The sequence below is a fragment of the Pteronotus mesoamericanus genome, unplaced genomic scaffold (assembly GCF_021234165.1).
Source record: "Pteronotus mesoamericanus isolate MK-2021 breed Mesoamerican mustached bat unplaced genomic scaffold, CSHL_Meso_final contig_221, whole genome shotgun sequence".
In the NCBI taxonomy this organism is placed as follows: Eukaryota; Metazoa; Chordata; class Mammalia; order Chiroptera; family Mormoopidae; genus Pteronotus; species Pteronotus mesoamericanus.
The window spans coordinates 15,806,453-15,825,040 of NW_026555092.1; the positions used below are offsets into that span (position 1 = coordinate 15,806,453).

The 18,588-nt window shown below is 51.3% G+C and overlaps 2 protein-coding genes across 2 annotated transcripts; both read right to left on the reverse strand.

Annotated features, from left to right (window-relative positions):
- Positions 1–481: 481 nt before the first annotated feature.
- On the reverse strand, positions 482–1,548 carry CITED4 (Cbp/p300 interacting transactivator with Glu/Asp rich carboxy-terminal domain 4). The gene has a single exon (XM_054571586.1). It carries the CDS (start codon positions 1,546–1,548, stop codon positions 997–999), a length of 552 nt encoding a protein of 183 aa, XP_054427561.1. The 3' UTR covers positions 482–996.
- Positions 1,549–13,030: 11,482 nt separating this feature from the next.
- LOC129069473 (heat shock factor-binding protein 1-like) lies at positions 13,031–18,005 on the reverse strand. Its single transcript, XM_054572207.1, has 2 exons — positions 17,877–18,005; positions 13,031–13,339 (listed from the first exon to the last, which is right to left on the reverse strand). Exons 1-2 carry the CDS (start codon positions 18,003–18,005, stop codon positions 13,031–13,033), a joined length of 438 nt encoding a protein of 145 aa, XP_054428182.1.
- Between the last annotated feature and the right edge of the window lie 583 nt (positions 18,006–18,588).

Genomic DNA, 18,588 nt, shown 5'->3' on the forward strand with positions numbered 1-18,588 from the left:
CATTTGATCCTCACAACCACCCGAGACTGGGACCACGTCTGTCTGAGAACATAGCCTCAGACATCTGGATAAATGGAAGAGTCTTGGCTCAAAGCCAGAGTTTTCTGAATCCTACCACCCAGCTCCCCTCTGCCCTTCTGTGCTGTCTTCTTCCAGCAACAGGTGGGGGCAGCTCCACCAAGCTCCCCCTCCCAGGAGCTGGGAAATCCAACATTGGTGCCCTTGGGTTACCCTGCCACCTAGCGGTGGCAGTCTCTGCCTTCAGATTATGACAGAACAATTGCACAACTCAGATACTTTTGAAAGAAACTGCCAATTTCCTCTCCTGGGCACTGCCAGGGGTGTGGCCTCCATCCTACCTGGGTAGGGGTCGGGGTCAGGGTGTGGGGGCGCCCAACAGCCTCAGGACTCTAGAAGCCAAACACAGTCAAGGGCTGGAGTGATCAGGAAACAAAAATGCAAGGCTGTAAAGTGACCCAGTTTTATTTTGTTTTTTGGAGGCCAGAGGGGACATTGCTCCGCTCTGCAGGGGGGCTGTATGTACAATCTTCCCCTCCCCAAGGTGAGAGGCCCAGGCAGAGGGGGTGGAAGCCCCAGTGGATGGGCAGCTCCAGGAACCCAGTGACCACAGTGGATTGCCCAAGGAGAGAGAGGGAATCAGGCAGAGGCCTGGAATGGCTCAGATTGGGAGGTTGGGATGAGGAAGAGTCCCAGAGGAGAGGACACAGAATCCAAGAATGTGCAGTCCGAAAGGGGTCCATTGCCCTTTTTACCGCTGAGGCTCCGGGTCAGAGAGGTGATGCCAAACTGTCATCTTGCAGGAGGCGGGGCCTGGGGTGAGGCCAGGTGTCCCAGCCGCAGTTAACTCCGTGCACTATCCCGCTGCCTCCACCCTCACGGAGGGTGCGTGCGGGGCCCAGGTGTTGGGGGTGCAGTCTGGCGGGCAGTCAGAATCGGTTCTCCTCTCAGGCACCCCAGGTAGGCGACGGGCCGCGCTCAGCAGCTCACAGAGCCGGCGGGCGGCGCCGACCCCAAGTCCGAGAAGCAGTCGAACTCGCTCTGGCCCAGGAAGAGCTCGGGCAGCTCGCGCACGCGGTGCAGCCCGAGCTCCAGCTCCAGCGACGTCAGCGCCTCCTCGTCGATGAGTTCAGCGTCCATGCTGCCCAGGGCGTGCACGGGCGGCGGCGGGGCCGGGGCTCCGGGGGCCGGCTGCAGGGCCGGGGCACCTCCTGGAGCGCCGGGGGGCGCGGTCGCACGGCCCGGGTATAGCGTCGCCACCGGCTGTAGGTGCGCGCTGCCGGCGGTCGGCGGCGGCACGGCCGCAAAGGGCTGGAAGGCAGGCGGAGGCCCGAAGGCCCCGCACGCCAGGGCCGCGAGTGGAGGCGGCGGCGGGCCGAGGGGAGACCCCCGCGGCCGCAACCCGCTGTCCATGCCCGGGCCCGCGTACGGCTGCAGCGTCCGGAGCGCCTGGGGGCCAGGGGCGGGAGCGGCGGACGGCGGTCTCTGCACCAGGCGGTAGCCCTCGGGGAGCATCAGGTGGTCGGCCATGACGGCGGGCTGGCTGCCTGCGGGGACGACAGGCGGATTGTCAGCGCACGCGTCCCCCGCGACCCGGCTAGCTGTCCCTCTGCAGAGAGAGATCCGGGTCCCCTGCCCTCCCCGAAACCCAGCCGGACAAAGGAAAACCGAACCGAACCGGTGTCCTGCCTAGCCGGGGACGCACCAAACTCAAGAGCTCCCGTGCGCCCGGTGGCCGCAAGTCGCGGCGACGAGAAAAACACACACCCACCGGCTCAGGTTCTGAGACCTCCGCTTTGCTCCCGGAGCCTCCTTGACTTATATCCAGAGGCGGGGCCGCCCCGCTCCCCTGCTCTCATTGGCTGTATCAGACGCTCCTGGGAGGACCGCGCCGCGCCTCCTGGAGGACTAAGCCCCGCCCCCGTCGGAGCTCCGCCCTTTGGACCCCCGGCCGCGCTGCAGGCTAGGAGTGCGGAACAGAGTTGGGCACTTCTCAAGCGGCTTGGTGTTAATGTCCCAGTCTCAGTCTCGGTGCTGGCTGGGGTCAAGCGTGAACTGACCAGAGGCGGGGGTGGGATGGCCAGAGGTTTAGGCTCCCAGAGCTGCAGGATCACAAACCCAGTCTCTTAATTTTTCAGGTTGAGACTGAGGCTTAGTAGCAGAAGGGATTTCCTTGGAAATACACAGCAGAGCCTTGACAGAAGTGACACTGGAACCCAGGCCTTGTGATTGCCATCACGACCACCTTAGCAGTGCAGGGTCTTGCAAAAGTTCAGCTGCCTGTCCCCAAAACGCCAGGGAGCCAGTTGCTCCTTCTCTGGTTCTCATTCACTTGTCTGTGGAAGCATGTACTGAGTTGTTATTAAAGTAATTTATGGGCGTGTCTCCTTGAAGGACTTGTTCATCCTCGTGACCTCAGCACTTGGCCCAGAGCCTGGCCCAGAGCAGGCTTTGTAAAAGTTAGGTAAATGAACAAACAATGGAATAAATCGCAACTCATTCTCCTGAGCTTCAGTTTCTTCATCAGTAAAAGGGGGACAGCAGTAGCACCGACCCCACTGAATATTGAGGCCGTGTGTGTACAGTGCTGGGCACAATGCCTGATACATAGTAGGTGCTCAAAAATGTATCACAAATGAATGAAAGGCTGGACGTAGTACTTTCCGTCCCTGGAGATCTGGGTCGGGGTGTTGCACCTTTCCTAGATAACAGTAATAATTTAAGTGAATGTTTAGCGTGCTTTACATTCTACAAGCTTCTTATTGGGGACAGGGCATGGATAATCAGCCCCATTTTGCAGATGAGGAGACTGAGTTAGCTTGTGAATGTCTGTGTCCTCAGAACAGCTGGAGTCTCTCCCAGTGTCCAGGAGGCAGCCTCCCTGAACCTTGCTCTCCATAGAGTTTGCCACTCCACCCCTCCCTTCTTCAGCTCCCCTCCCCTGGTAGTGGCCTTGGGACTTCCTGGAACTTGGGTTTATCCAGTTGGTTCAGGGGGGAGAACCCTAGAGAGAGTCCAGAGGCCCTTGTTCTAATTGTAGCTCCACCACCTGAAGACAGCGTGACCTTTGGGTGTTGGGAGGAGGGTGTCATTTGGTTCCTAGGGCCTCAGCTTTCTGTTCAGGGAAAGGGAGGTTGGAATCCCTGCCTAGTCACCCTGAGAGCTTGTGGGAAGGTCACAAGTGATCGTGGGTACGATTATACTTTTTGCAAAGTGTAAAAGCTGCACACTGGGATTGACTGTCCTGAGTCTCTCCAATTAAGGCTTCACACAGAAATTCCTAAACCCAGCCAGCCTCACCTCACAGTCACCTGAGGTGTATGGGGGTGGAAGGGGAGGGGGCTTTGAAAGGTATGGAATCTCTGGCCCCACCCAACCTGCTGACTCAGACTTTCTGAGGCTGTTTTGAATCATAAGAATGTATACATTTAAAAAGCAACCCTGTTATTCTGTCATAGCTGGTCTAAGGATACCAACATTTGGGAGCAATTGTGCCACTATACATAGTTTAAAAAAAAATGTGCGTAAATAATGTTTAAAAAGTTTTTAAAAAATGAAAACATAGTGTTTAAAAAAATAATGAGTGTAAATAATGTTTAAAAAGTTTTTTCATTTAGTCAACAAATTTTTTTTTAGTAACTACTCTATGCCAGTCTTTGATCTGCTAGTGTTTTTTTTAGGTTTCAAGATCAAGTAATTCTTTGAGAATCTAGTGAAAACTACAGACACCGTGTTCACAAACTATTGCATAGCAGCTCTCTGGGGCATCCATGGGTCTGCTCAGGAGTTCATGGAGTCTGGGTTAAGAACCTCCCCATGGTACTTGGGGACATATAGTTAACAAAAAGCTAAGTCAAATAATTATCCACACGTTAGAAAATGGTAGGTACTATGGAGAAAAAAGGAGAAGTAGAGTAGGGAGGAAACGGGGGTACGGAGCGCAGGTTGCCATATTGCACAGGATGGTCAGAGTAGGCCTCACTGAGGCCATTTAGTCTGAGCAAAGACTTGAAGGAGGAGAGGGCATTAGTCATGTGTGTGGTCCCGCAGAGGGAACAACCGGAGTGTGCCAGACAGGTTGCAGCACCAAGGACCTTCTTAGAAATGAACCTCGTGGGACTGCAGCCCAGACTGAAACAGCTTCTGAATCAGGAGTTGGGCTGGGGCTCAGCTACCTGCATTCCAATAAGCCCTCCAGGTGACCCTGAGCCACTGAGTTAGGGCAGTTTCTCCAGGCGGGTGGGAGCCATAGCCAGGGGAGATTGTGGCTGGAGCAGCGGGAGACTGGGGTCGGGGCGCGGAGGGCGGGGTGTAAAAGAGAGAATGAGGAAGACCGTGCAGGGCCTTAGAGGGCCCTGTAAAGACTTTGGTAGAGGAGTGACATGGTCTAAGTTACGCAGTGACAGCATTGCTCTGGTTGGACTCCACCTCTTCCTGGCGTTTCCATGAACGGCTCCCTTGTCCAGCCGTGGGCTGCCGAGCACACTGATTTCTCCGGGCTCCTGCCCGTCTTTCTGCGTGGAGTGCTCTTTCCCAAGCACCCACATGATTCGCTCCCTCACTTTGTTCTGATCTCTGTGTAAACTTCACCCTCTCAGAAAGACTTCCCGTGACCAGTCTCTCCATCCCCTCCCCTGCTCTGCTTTTCTTCTACCACCATTATTTCAAAGAATGTCTCCTAGCTAGCAGCTCCGCTCCCTGAGAGCGGAAGCCTTGACTACCTCACACAGAGTGTTCTGCCCAGTATTTGCAAGGTGTCAGAACAGAGCTGGGCACAGAGTAGGGACTTAAGTCTCAGGTGAATGAATAAATTAGGCAGAGCAGAAGTTATTATCCTTTTAGACAAACGAGGAAATTGAGACCCCGAAAAAATTCAGGGAGTTGGCTGAGGTTACAATGTGTGGCGGAGCAAGGTGAGAAGCAGCAACATTTGCGGTCCTTAGAGCACAGCACCCCCCCTCTCCCGCCCTTATCCAAGCTGCTTTCATCTGAAGTCGTGTTATGAGCCCATTGGGTTTGGGATGGGGTAGGAGAAGCCCTCGAGTCCCCCTGGCATGAGCTGACAGGGCCAGAGTCGTGCTTGGCGCTGGTGGGCGCTGAGAGGGCCTAGGGACAGCTTTCTACCACCACATGAGGATGCAGTGCTTCCTGCTCTTTCCTTATGTCCAGTCCCCTTTCTGGAGAATGTACAGAACACATGAGTAGTTACTTCTATCATTCCCATCTCACAGAGAAGGAAACTGGGACTCAGAGAGGAAGTGACTTGCCCAGGGTCATGTGGCTAGTCACGGAGGGAAGGACGGTAGCTGCCCCACTAGTTGTCTCCCCGTGCCCACTCTCTCTTCTCCAGAATGCCAGGCAAGCGTCACCCCAACGGCGCCTGCTGTTTCCCTTGGCCAGGACACTCTCCTTCACAACTATATCTGCTTTGCTGATTTCCTTTACCGCCTTCAAGTCTTTGTTCAAATATGACCTTTCTTTTATCCTGACTTTCCTATTTCATTGTAGTGATTTCCAAAAAGGTCCACAAATTCTTCGATACTCCTTAAACTCCCCTCTCCTTAAATGTGGGCTGGGCATAGTGACTCTCTTTGAACAAATAGAATATAGCAGAAGGGATGGTGTTATTTCTGCATAGGTTTCTCCTCTCCCTTGAATCACTTGTCCTGGTGAAGCAAATACACTCAAAGAGCCCTACAGAGATGTCCACATGGCAAGGAACCAAGACTTCTCGCCAACAGCCAGTAAGGAACTAAGGCCTTTTGCTGACAGCTGTGTGGGGCAGCCATCTCAGAAGCGGACTTTACAGTTCCAGTCAAGCTTTCAGATGACTGTGCCCCTGCCGACCTCTCATTTGCAACCTTGTGAGAGACCTTGAGCCAGAGTGACCTTGCTAAGCCATTCTTAGAATCCTGACCCACAGAAACTGTGATAATAAGTGTTTGTTGTTTTAAGCAGCTTAGTTTTGGGGTGATTTGTTACACAGCAATGGGTAACTAATGCATTAATACAGCAACTGATCCTTGTTCCATCCCTCAAATGGGTCTTACTTTGCTTGACATTTTGGTTTTTTTGTAGGCATTTATAGTTTTCTAAGACATTAAACAATTCACTTTTTGTGTGCAATTATTTATCTCCCCACCACTAAAATGTCTGCTCCAAGAGGGCAGGGAGTTGCTTCTGTCTCATTTATTGGTTCATCCCAGCATCTAGAACAGTGCCTGACACATATTGTGTTTCATTAAAAATGAGATAGTATCAATATAAGAGGATGCTTATTTTGGAAAAGTTAAAAATGTAAAAAAGAATTCATGGATCTGAGAATCAATAAAATATGGTTGTAAGAACTCAATCAATACTAGAATATAGAATGACAGAATACTGACTGTGTGGAGGGCAGCAAAGTGCCCAAAAATCAGACACATTCCTGGCCAATGAGATGTTAGCAGGAGATGTTGGGCGGGGCTTCCTGGAAAGTTTTTTTTTTTAAGATCTTTAAAAATAGATGCAATTATGTAGAATAGGTAAATCCACAGAGACAATATAAAGGCTGGTTGTTTCCAGGAGCTGGGGGGAGGGGAGAATGGGAGCAACTGCTTAATGGGTACAGGGTTCCTTTTGGGGTGATAAAAATGGTTTGGAACTAAGTAGCTGGTGACTGAACAACATTAAATGTATTAAATGTCACTGAATTTTTCATTTTTAAATGGTTAATTTTATATTATATGAATTTAATCTCAATTAAGAGAAAAACAGATGGATTTAGCTAGCACTCACTTTTTTTGTGCTTTGCCTTTTTCCCTTTCCTGCCAGGGATGAGAATGTGATGCTTGGAGGCATAGCAGCCATTTTTTCAGCATGAGGGAAAAAAAAAAATAGCTAGCATTTATGGAGGACTTAACATGTGCTGATACTGTTTTAAGCTTTTTATATATATCGGCTTACTTAATCTTTACTTATTGTATCTTCCTTATAAGGGAGGTAGTTATTCCCATTTTCTAGATGAGGAAGCTGGTATAGAGAACAAAAATAATAGCATATGCTAGGGATGGCAGAGTGGAATTTGGGAAGAGCCTGGGCACTCCATGTACCACGGAGCCTCTGTAGCAGACCTGGATGACCGACTTTGGTTTTCTTACCATTTGAAAAGTAAAAAAAAACATGCCTTATTTAGCCAAGTAGTTAGGTTTGTATTCCACATATCCTGAGATTCAAAGCCAAGTGTGTGGGACGTTTGTGCAAGTGAACTTGACCGCTGTGTCCCCCTAGCCTGCAATCTCTACCAAGTACTCTTTGGTCCCTCTGATCCCATTAGATGGTGATCATCTTGAGAGGGTAGCAATGGGGTCTCCTTCCAGTCTGTACCAAAGAGTGCGGTGTGATGTTGGGATTAGCAGTTTGAGTCAGGGAAAGCGGCTTGAATGCAGGAAGGAAGACAATCTCAGGAGTAAGACAGACGTCAAAGACTCCGAGAGGCCGGAGGTGGAGGAAGAGGTCACGGAGGAGTGAGCCTTCTCAGATGGGCAGGATCTGGGCAGATGAAGTCAAGGAAATGAGCTTCCTTGACAAAGAACACAGCTTTGAAACAAAAGCACCAAGGCGTGGATGTACAGGGTGAAGTTCAGGAAGCACCAGGTAGCTGGGTGGGGCAGCAATAATGATCATTTGTGTCTGGAGAGGGAGAGATTAGGCCTGCACCGTGAAGGCCCTTGACTGTCTGCACTGAAAACCCTCTCTGCACACCTCTTCCCACATCAACCCAAGGAAAAGAAAAGCCAGGAGGTGTTTCAGTCTCTTTACAGAAAGCAACTGAGCAGGAGAGAGGCGGATCATTTGGCTAATGCTGCATAGCTAGCAAGTAGCAAGGGTGGGACTGGAATCTGGGTCATTGAACTTCATGTCCTACACTTGCCTGCTCAAGCAAGGGATTGTTAGTGACTGTGGGCAGGGAAGGGCCATGGGAGGGAGAGTGATGGTCCTTTTATTGGAACTTTCTCTCCTGCCAGTGGAAAGGACAGGGTGGATTTGCGATAAACTGCTAGGACATGGCAACAGATCCATTCATTCATTCATTCATTCATTCATACATTCATCCAACAAGTACTTACTGAGCTCCTACTGTGTGCAGACACTTTCTGACATCACAGAGCTTAAAATTTAGTGACAACAGAGAAAAGAACCAAGTGAAAAACCAAAAACAATTTTAAACTGTCAAGGTTAGGAAAGAAGTAAGTAAGGTAATTGGAACTTATTTTAGCAGGAGGGGTTAGGGCTGGCCTCCCAGACAGGTGACGTTAGGTTGAACCTGATGGAGACAAGAAGCCAGCTCTGCAAAGAACAGGGGAAGATGTTCTGGGCAAGAAGCAGCATGTGCAGAGCCTCAGGCGGGAATGAGCTGGTGGGCTTGAGGAACCGACTGCACAGGCCCTGAGACTGGAGGTTGGTGAGTTTAGGGTCAGCGGTCAGACAGGCAGGCATGGGTCGGGTCATGTGGGCCCTGAGCGGCTGAGTCGAGGGTTTCAAGTGGGATGGGAAGCCACCGGAGCCAGGAGGTCCTCTCCCCTTGAGGCCCTCACCAGGGCAGGAACCCTGTGACCTTGAGGAAGAGGAAGATTAGGGAGGGATCGAGAGGCTCAATTGCTTATAGTAGAGTCATATTTAATAACAATGACGACATTAAATTCTAAAATCAGCATGTAAGGCAAAAAGCACATGTGGTCCTTAAGAATCCCTTATGGGAAATATCACATTTAGATTTTTATAGTAATGGCTATGTTTGTGTATACATAGAGTATACTCTATGTATACAAAAACATACAGAATGTGAAAAAAATCATAATTATATAAAAGCATTTATCCAATATATAATTTAGCATTACTCTTAAACACATCAAAGGGAGAGATAAGGGCAAGAGGTAAACTAGTGACCCTATGTGTTTGCGTGAGGCTTCCGGTAACGGGTGACGTTGGCATCCCACCTGGATCCCCTTTCCTGGCTGGCACGCCGCCTCCCAGCTGCTGGGATGTTGGCTGAGAACAGTCATGGCTGCTCCCTTCCCTGGAGACATGCCCTCAGCCAGATGGAAGCTTCCCCTCTTCCCACCCCTACCATTCCTGGGGACAGATTGGTGAGGGCACAATAGACTAGTCCCCTTGGCTCAAGGTGAGACTGACTCTATGGAGCAAGTGGGGCTGAGAGCTCCAGAGCTCCCCATAGACCAGGCTAGGCCTGCGTCCTCTATACCTGCCCATCCCCTTCGTTTCCTCACTTCTCCCCTGAGAGCTCTGCTTCTAGAGAATCTGACCTGGGACCCTCCTTCGAAAGGCACGCCTGTCAGGTGCCGGGCCATGGATGTTTGTTGGTTTATTTAATCCTCATTGTAACTTGTGGGGGAATCTGCTTGGCCCACAGTGACATTCCTTCTTTAACAAGTGTCCCCTTCCTCATTTTACCAGTGGGGGTCCCCAGGTATACTCTGTGACCTACCTTTGCTGGACAAAGCTCCCTGAGCCACACACCGGAGTGGTGGATCTTAGGCCAAAACTGGACCAGATTCTTTCTCCTAGGATTTTGAAATTAGCCTTGAACGATAGAGGCAGGTTGAATGAGGCTGGGATTGTCACACGTAAACCTATGTATGAGCTACGGGGCAGCCAGCTTTCACCATAGGCTCCAGATATATGGACGAAACCTGTCAGCAGAGGGAGAAAAATGAGGCCAGCAAGGAGGGAAAATAAAGGAGAGGAGAGAGGAAGAGGGAGTCCTGACCGAAGTTCTGATGGCTTTCCAGGTGCAGTGCCAGGCTCATGTGCCCTCTGCCTTGGAGTTTTGCTTAAACTAGCTCAAGAGACACCAAAAACGTTGGCTAAGATGGGGAGTTTTGTTTCCACTTTATAGATGATGAGAAGGCTGCTCGGGAAGAATAAATCACCAGCTTATGGGAACAGAGCCAGAACTGATACAGCTAGAACTCCCAGCAGAGTCCCCCGCATTCCTTGCACTGCCCGTTCTGCCCTCCCATGCTCATGCCTGCCCACTGCAGACAGTGCTCTGGGCTGGTGGATGCTGCGTCTCTGAGGATCCCGGTTCTGGGCTGGCAGAAAGTCCTTCCTTGGACTCAGAAACCCCTGAGCTGCCTTAGAGGATGGCAAGGGTATCAGCTCACCCTGGAAGCTGCTACTTTGACCGGACATCCACAAGTGGACCGTGCTCAGCTTTTGTAGCCGGGCTCCAAGGATGGCCCAAGAGCCCTTCACCTTCCCTGTGAGGATGACCTTGCCCTTTGATTGTTCTGTAACTGGGACTCTGAGACCCTGTGCATCTGTGGGAAGGGGAGTTCAGCTGGAACTGCATTTCCTCACCAGCATCGGGCATCCCTTAAGATTCAGGCTGATAAACGAGTAAACGCTGAGCCCAAACCAGGCATGATTAATCATTTCCTCCTCCACGCTGCTGCTGCTGCTGCTGCTGCGTCCTGTGTCTGAGTCATTTCCACATCCCTAGTACCTAACATGCTGCCTAGCCCAAAACAGATATAGGGGCACATTTGCTGAGTGAACGGCATTGAATCTTACATTGTTGGATGCTGCGTCCACTCCGTCCCCTTGACGACTCTTAAGGCAGCACGGGGGTAGGGCCAGCTTCTACTCTGTGGTGTAGGAAGGGCCAGGATTGTGCAGTGTGGGTTCTGCAGATACTCAGGAGTCCTTGGCTTGAATTCCAGCCCTGCCCCTGTGGGTCTTGACATCCTAGGCAGGTTATTCCTTTTCTCTGAGCCTCAGTTCCCTCATCTGTAAGATGGGGGTAATCTTAATAACGACTATCTGGCCACATAATCAGGAGGATTAGGTGCAATAATACACCTAAAATTTCCATCCCTGGCCTAACGCAAAGTAGGACGTTAGTAAATATTAATTTTCTCCACTTGAGTATTTCCCACAGTGCCTGGCATATGGTCGACATTCAGTAAATACTAGGTCACCTCCAAACCGTCCTGGACCAAGCAGCCCAGGTCAAGCTACCAGCTGACTACAGCTGCATGAATGGGCTCGGGGGATATCAGCAGAGCCCAGCCCGTTGTAGCATATAGAATCAGGAGCTAATAAATGTGCAGTGCTTTAAGCCCTAAGTTTGAAGGTTGCTGTTACACAGTAAAAGCTTAGAGACAAACAATGAAGTTATAGGAAGGGCTGAGATGGAACTGGCTTTTAGGAGCAACTGGAACCAGAACTCTCTCTCATCTTTGCTTTTTTCTGAGCAATACTTTTTTCCTCTGTCACAGCACACTGATTTTCTTCCTGATGTGGAAAACATGGCTGAGTTTTATACCTTGTATTTTCAGCTAATAGAGAAAAATTGGACTTCCTTCTCTGCCTCCCAGGTCTAAAACCCCCTGGGAAAAGGCTCATTGGCCCCAGCCGACTGGAGATGGGTGGGGAGGGCAGGCTCACAAAGCACATCCTAGATGACACACGCTGAGCACAGCCTGTGCTAAGCACTGTTTTAAGGCTTAATGCATGTTAACTGACATCATCCTCATAACACAACAACCCTATCTGAGCTGTTATTATCTCTACTTTGAGGTGAGGAAACTGAAAACTGAGGCACCTAGAGCTGAAGTAACTTGTTCAAGGTCATACGGCCAGAAAAAAGTGTGGCCAGGAATCATGCCAAGCCCGAGCCTGTCTGACTGCAGAGCTCACGCCCTTGCCGACCAAGCTGCTGTGCCCTCATACGGAGCTCCTGGAGGGGAGCTGGAGGATCGAGGGGTTTGCAGGGTGGAGGCCCTCTTAGGAAGGAACTGGATTGTTTAGCCCAGCGAAGGGAAGCCTCTCGGGGCCTTTAAATCATACTGCCTTCAGAACTCTAAATGGCTGTCCTTGGCAGTGAGAGTGCAAATTCTCGGCGACCTCTGAAAACGAACCTAGGACCAGTGGGCATCCCCGGGAGTGGGTTCCAGTTCAGTGGAAGAAAGTTCTTCGGAGTCAGCGGGGTGTGAGGATGGTAGGGGAGCCTCGGGAAATGTGAGTGCCCGGGTGCCGGGAGCTGCAGGAGCGCCCCTGCGAGGGGCGCGGGTCATAGTTGCCAGGCTTGCTGCTGCCTCTGTCCCTGAGGGCGCAGCCTGGGCAGGACAAGTGGAAGGAGTGCAGGGGGTAGGAAGCTGGGCGGGGTGCAGAGATCCCCAGGTCTTTGGGTCAGTAAACCATTCCCTTTCACATTTTAGGGACAGATATTAAGGTGGCCAGTTTTTTATTTCACTAAGTCTAGACACATAAAATGACCTAACCAGCTAGCCAAACCAACCTAAAGAAACTACCAGCCACTCCATAGAAGTGGTCATAGAACGACCACTTTTAACACCAAAAAATCCAATTGGACAATATCTTAGATTGAACTATTGTTTTCTTTCAAGAGCTGTTGACAAAGGTACATCAACATAGCAAAAAAGAATATATGAAGCACCATTTTTAAGGCAGAAAAATTAGGGCACAACACTTTGTCTTACATGATTATGTGCTAGTATGGCTAGTTTCTTTGTGTGTTTTTTAAAAGATTTAATTAATTAATTTTTTGAGAGAGGGGAAGCGGGGAGAAAGAGAGGGAGAAAACCATAGATGTGTGAGAGAAACATCAATCGGTTACCTCTCGGGCGCCCCAAAATGGAGACCTGGCCCGGAATCCAGGCATATGCTCTGACAGGGAATCTAATTCAGCGACCTTTCAGTTCAGAGGCTGGTGCGCAATCCGCTGAGCCTCACCAGCTGGGGATTTCTTTCTTAGTGTTTAATATTAATAGCACAACTGACCAAGGTCCCCGATGTGAAGTTATCATGTTCAAGAAACTGGGAATGGGAGGGAATCACCCTATAAACTAACTATAAAATATGTGATAAGAATACACACTTATAATATAAAACCTGTCTATACATAGTAGTTAGTAGCAAAAAGCCACTTGGTCTTCTCTTGGCTGGTAAAAACGATGTTCCAAATTTCGGTGTAAATTAGCAACCTTCAACTCTTTTGTGTAGCAGCTAATTTGTTTTCATCTCCTAGTTCTTCCGTCTCCACCTGTGTCATGAGGTCTGCAATGTTTTTCTCCAGGTCATCGAGGCGACTACTCATTTCATCAGTTCTTCCAATGACCTGGTCAGATACAGTCCAAAATCTATCTCGCACCTGTTGCAGGAGCGTCTGCATCACCGAGGTGAGACCCGCAACAGTCTTGGGGTCAGTCCCTGCCACCTCCCCGGTTCCCAGCCTGGTGCCGAAGTTCACGACCCTTTTCTTGATAGAGTTCGTCCTTTGGAGGATCTGGAATTGCTGAGACAAAAGGCTCCTTCTCGGGCTTAAAAAATTCCCTCTTCTTGTTGAAAGTCCGGCTTTAAGTGGGAATATTGAGGGAAATGGAAGTAATATTCTTTCTGCTATTTCATTTTGCAGTTGAACTGAAATGCAAAGGGAAATTAAGAAAAAAACAGCTTCTGGAATTCTCCAGCCATTTCCCCCTTCACCCTCACCCGCCCCTCCTGGCCCAGTGTCTGGTGCATGGGGGAAGGGAGCACAGAAATGGGCTTTTTTCTCTCCCTGCTCTTCACCCTAGCCTAGTGCTGCTGTAGACCTGGCCGGCCAACGCGCACCAAAAGGGACCAGTGCAAACTGTCGCAGAGAAGTGTGGCTGGTCTTTACGAACCGTTTGACCAGGCATCCTGCAAACCCCTTTCCAGTCCAATTGTGTTCCAATGACTGGTGCTCAGAGTCCCGGAGAAGCTCCCTATGGCAGTCTTGTTTTGGCTGATTTTAGTCATGAAAAGAAGTATGTGAGGACAGATTCTGCAATTATTAATAACTGTAGCTGACGTTTGGTGAGCGCTCTCTGTCAGGCAGCGTGCATGCATAAGCTCACTGACTTCTTACAATATCCCTGCGAAGGGTGTCCTCTGATGGTGCCCATTTTACCTTTGAGGAGACTGAGGCCGAGGGAGGTTAACACTCAAGGCCACAAAGCAAGCAGCTGGCCAAACTGGGGTTTAAGCTTATGCCTGAAGGAGTGCTAAGGTTTCACTGTTAACCATTGTGTTCTGTTCTTTATTTCCTTCTCAAAATGTGGAGGGGAATATTGGTGGGGGTGGGGCATGGAGAACGCATATCTGCCCATATCTCATTAGAGACCTGCTGTTTCCCAGAAGATGCAAGCTGCTATGTGATCATCTCCAGGTGCTCTGTGGGTGTGACCTGCTTCCTTGGTGTATAAATTCCCTTGGGGAGAGTCATATGTCCCTTTGAATGCCCAGCCTGGTTCTGTCCTGGCTGGAGACTCGGGGATGGGGGTGCCCCTGAGCCTGACTCTGACTTACGGGGCAGGGATGGGCCAGACAGGAAGAGGCAGCCAGGGGTTTCCTCCGAGTGGGCCAGCCTGGCCCTCGCTCGGCTCGAAGCCAGCCTGGAAAGGAATTTCCCAGTAACGTCTCATTTGTGTCTTCCTTGTAGAGGGAGTACAGCATTGGAGGATGGGCTTGGCTCCTCCCTCCCCAGCACCCATCCACTCGAGGGGGAAGATGAGACTTGGGGTGCCTTCATTTGTGGGGAGGAGACAGCATTTTCTCATAAGGTATCAGGGTCTGGTTCTTCCCTCGAAGGAAGAGAATAACACCCTAACATCCCCAGACCTGACTGGTGCCGGGGAAAAAGTTTTGGCTTAGCTGGGTGACTGCCACTCTTTAACTAGTGCTGGGTAATATAAGCAGAGTGTGAATGAATGTGAATAGAAACGAATGTCACATATGAAATTGCAGATGTTCTAATAAACTTTTTTTTAAAGTAAAAAGAAACAAGTGAAATGAACTTAATAACAAATTTATTTAGCCTAATATATACAAAATTATATCATTGCAACACATAATCAATATAAAATTAATGAGATATTCGCATCTTTCACATTAAATCTTTGAAGATCTGGTGTGTATTTTGTTCTTACAGCTCAGTTTGGAGTAGCCACATATTGAGAGGTCAGGAACCCCCCGGGGCTAGTGGCTCCCACGTCAGACAGAAAGCTTTACACTACGGATGCTGGATATGAAGAATCACAAGTCTCAGAATTTCTGCAAGGACTTGGGAAGGTCATCTGGCCGAGCCCCTTACACCCAAGGAAGTGACTTCCCTCAAGGAGACCCACTGCTCCTAGCAAAGCTGATGTCCCCCAGACTGGGTGTCTGTGTCCCAGCAGCCCCCTGCCAGTGGAGATGGGTTGCTGATGGCCACAATCAAGGTGTAAAGCAGGGGCAAGGAAGACACTGGAAGGAGCTAGTACGAACCCTCCCCCAGTAGACATCCTTTCGTCTGTCACTTTCTCCCTTTCTGGAGGGAATGTCACATCCTGGGCACAGGGTGGGCAGGAATCCTTTCGATAACTTCCCAAACTTGAACAAACTCAGGGCCACCCCTTCCCTTCTGATTCTCCTCTCTTCTTTCCACATTTATTGCCGACGACAACGAGCTAGGCCCTGTGCATGGCTGCAGATTAAGACAGGCCAGGCTTTCACGGGGAAGGCGCAGTTAAATCTGCCTGGGCCAAGCGCGGCAGGCTCCCCAGCTGGATAGAGGCAGGAGCAGTGGAGCTGGTGGTGACGGGTGACGGTGGGTCGGAGGTGGGGGATGCAGGGAAAGGGCATCCCGGCAGAGGGTGACCGTTGGAAAGAGCAGGGGAGTGAGGGAGCTGGCCCCCTACTGCCACGCTGGGGTCTCAGGGATCACCATGGCTTCCCATAGAAGAAGGAAAATTCCATATGTTTCACGTTTGCCTCACCGGAGGGCCTAAGAAAACCAGCACATGGGGGGTACCCAGTGAATGGAGGGAAAAGGGGGAAGCAGAGCGTGAGGCCAGGCCAGCTGGGCAGGGGAACACAGGGACCAGTAAAGGACAGGAAGGGAACTGGTGTGTCTGAGCACCTGCTTGTCCCCTCATCTTCAGAATCTCATTCATGACCCCAGTAGTGGGCGACGCTATCGCTCCCCAGCTACTGATGAGGAAAATGAGGCTGAGACAGGTCCAGTAACCTACTGGGGTTAATGTCCATTCTGTCTGTTTCCAAAGGCTGGTCTTTCTAGGTTCTTCCTGGCATGTCCTCACCTGGCGACTGCCAAGAACCCAGCAGCAACCAGGCTCCTGGCAGGCACTCCCACCTTGGGGAGGCCTCCTTTACTGGGAGTTCCTGGTGAAGTGGAGGGTTCCTGGAAAGGCCTCCTGCAATGGCAGGTACCACCCCACCAGCTTTGGAGATCAGGTAGCCATCACCACACCTGCATCCCTGGCTCCTCCAGGTAAGGATGGGAGGCAGCTCTGAGAAGTAAGGCGGCTTGCCCAAGGTCATAGCACAAGGGGGTGGGACTGACCACGCCTGCCCCTGGGCACTGACTCATGGCAGGGCTGTGGGAAAGCCTCTGTCAGTCTCTCAGCCTTGGCTTTCCCAGCCAGGCAATGGGTAGGCTTGCTTCAACATATCTCTGGGCCTTGAGCCAGAGGACTGGGAAAAAGCTGAGCATAGCGCATCACCAGGAAGCCTCACCCTTGCCCTGTTCCACTGCCAGCAGTTCACAAGGGTCATCCCTCCCTGTGGGCAGGAGTCTTTCCAGTTCTCAGATGGACCAGGCCGGGCTCTGTTGTGGCTCGTATCTCCAGCAGCTGGCACAAGCTGGGTGACCAACCATCCTGGTTTGCTATCTCAGTTTTTTTTTTTTTAATTTTTAAAGATTTTATTTATTTTCAGAGAGAACGGAAGGGAGGGAGAAAGAGAAGGAGAGAAACATCAACGCAAGATACATCCATTCGTTGCTTCTTGCACGCCCCCTACTGGGGAACTGGTCCAAAACCCAGGCATGTGCCCTGCTGGGGAATTGAACCAGAGATCTTTTCATTCACAGGCCATGCCCAATCCGTGGACAGCCAGGGCACTATCTTAATTTTAGCACCCCTGGGTCCTGCATCCTGGGAACCCCTCAGTCCTGGACAAACTGGAACAGTGTCCCCCTAACCCTGGCACCCAGTTCACAGCTCTGAAATGTCCTCAGTGAATGGATGCAATCAATGAATGAAAGTACAATAAAACAGCAGCAGTGCTGGGAGGGAGGCAGCATGGGGACTGCTGTCCCCATGTCATAGATGAGGAACTGAGGCACAGAGTTTAAACCTTTAGGTTGCTTCTATCTACCTCCTGCCTTTTCCGCAGCACCAAATCTCCTCTAAACTCTCTCGAGTGAAGAAGTAAACAAATGAATGGTGCGTGGGAACCTCCTTGGGAGCTTGGCCACTCGGCTTCCCCCCGCAAATAGAGCCGCGGGCCCGCCGCTGCTCCCACCCAGGTGTGGGATTTGGATTCATGGGCGCGGGGCACTTGGAGACGGTAGATGAAAGGCGCCTGCGATCGCACTGAGCGCCGCCCGGTAATTAGCCTGGCGAGCGGCTGGGCGGGCTTATCGGCCATCGAGGCCTCACGGGCTGGGTCCCAACACTGCCGCCACCACCGCCGCCACCGCCGCCCCGGGCGGAGGGCACGGCGGTTCCCACGCTCGGCAGGGCCGGGGGCGTTCTCCGTGCGGCGTGGCCTCGCTCGCCACCGCCGCGGAGGCCGGGCTGTAATTAGGGTAATTGCGCGGCTCCCCGCCCGCGGCAGCTCAGGACCCCAGCTGCGCCGCGCAGGCCCGGGAGGGGCCGGGGTGGGGGGGCGCTCCAGCCGCTGGCCCCTACTCCTCCAGACGAATGAGTCAGCGCTGCTGGGCCGCCCAGGCCGAGAGGGGGCTCCTGGAGTCTGCTTTGTGGGGAAATGAGAGAAGCGGAGAGAACTAACCTTGATGGCGCACCTACTGTATGCAGGTGGTTGGCTAGGCTGTTCCGTTCCTGATCAACACTAGGGTGGTGTCGGGAGCGGATGAGAACATCTGGACCGCCCATGGTGCCTGGCTCACGGAAGATGCTGACAACACAGAACAGCATCCTGATCCGCCCAGCAGTTCAACAGGTGGGCGCTCGGAGGCCCATAGGGGTTGCATGTGCCCAAGATTACACAGCCAGTACATCCATGCTTCTGAGAGGAGGGAAAGGCAGACTCCATGCAGCAAGTACTGGTTTTGCTTCCTCCAGGACTTTGATTTTACTGCACTTTGAGTCCCAACCCTAAAGCCCATCCCTGATCCTTAGGCTCTTGGCAGCCTTAATCATAACCCTAGATCCTCACCGTTGATACAGGTCACTAGAAATCCTCCTGGAGAAGGCAGGTGAAAAAGAAATAATCGGATTTCAAGCTCTAATCTTTCATCCTCAACCCAATCCAAACTTTGACCCTGCTCTACACCCTACTCCCAAATTAACTTTGACCTTGACTCCCCTGCCCATGTCTCCAGCCTTCTACCCCAGTGACCCCCCTACCATTCTTCGCATCCCCCTCAGGTTTGCTCAAGTTTGCTTAAGGCCTCCAGCGGCTGTTGGAGCCCCAGGACCGGCACATACCCTGCAGGCTTGGGCTGGGACAGCCTTTTCCCAGGGCCGCCTGGGAAACTCCTCTGCCTTTCAGGATCCA

Coding starts and splice junctions, on each gene's coding strand:
- CITED4 (XM_054571586.1), bottom strand. CDS start 1,548: ATGGCCGACCACCTGATGCTCCCCGAGGGCTACCGCCTGGTGCAGAGA.
- LOC129069473 (XM_054572207.1), bottom strand. CDS start 18,005: ATGCTGTTCTGTGTTGTCAGCATCTTCCGTGAGCCAGGCACCATGGGC. Junction 13,340..17,876: donor TAGCCAACCACCTGCATACA/GTAGGTGCGCCA, acceptor CTTTTGTCTCAG/CAATTCCAGATCCTCCAAAG.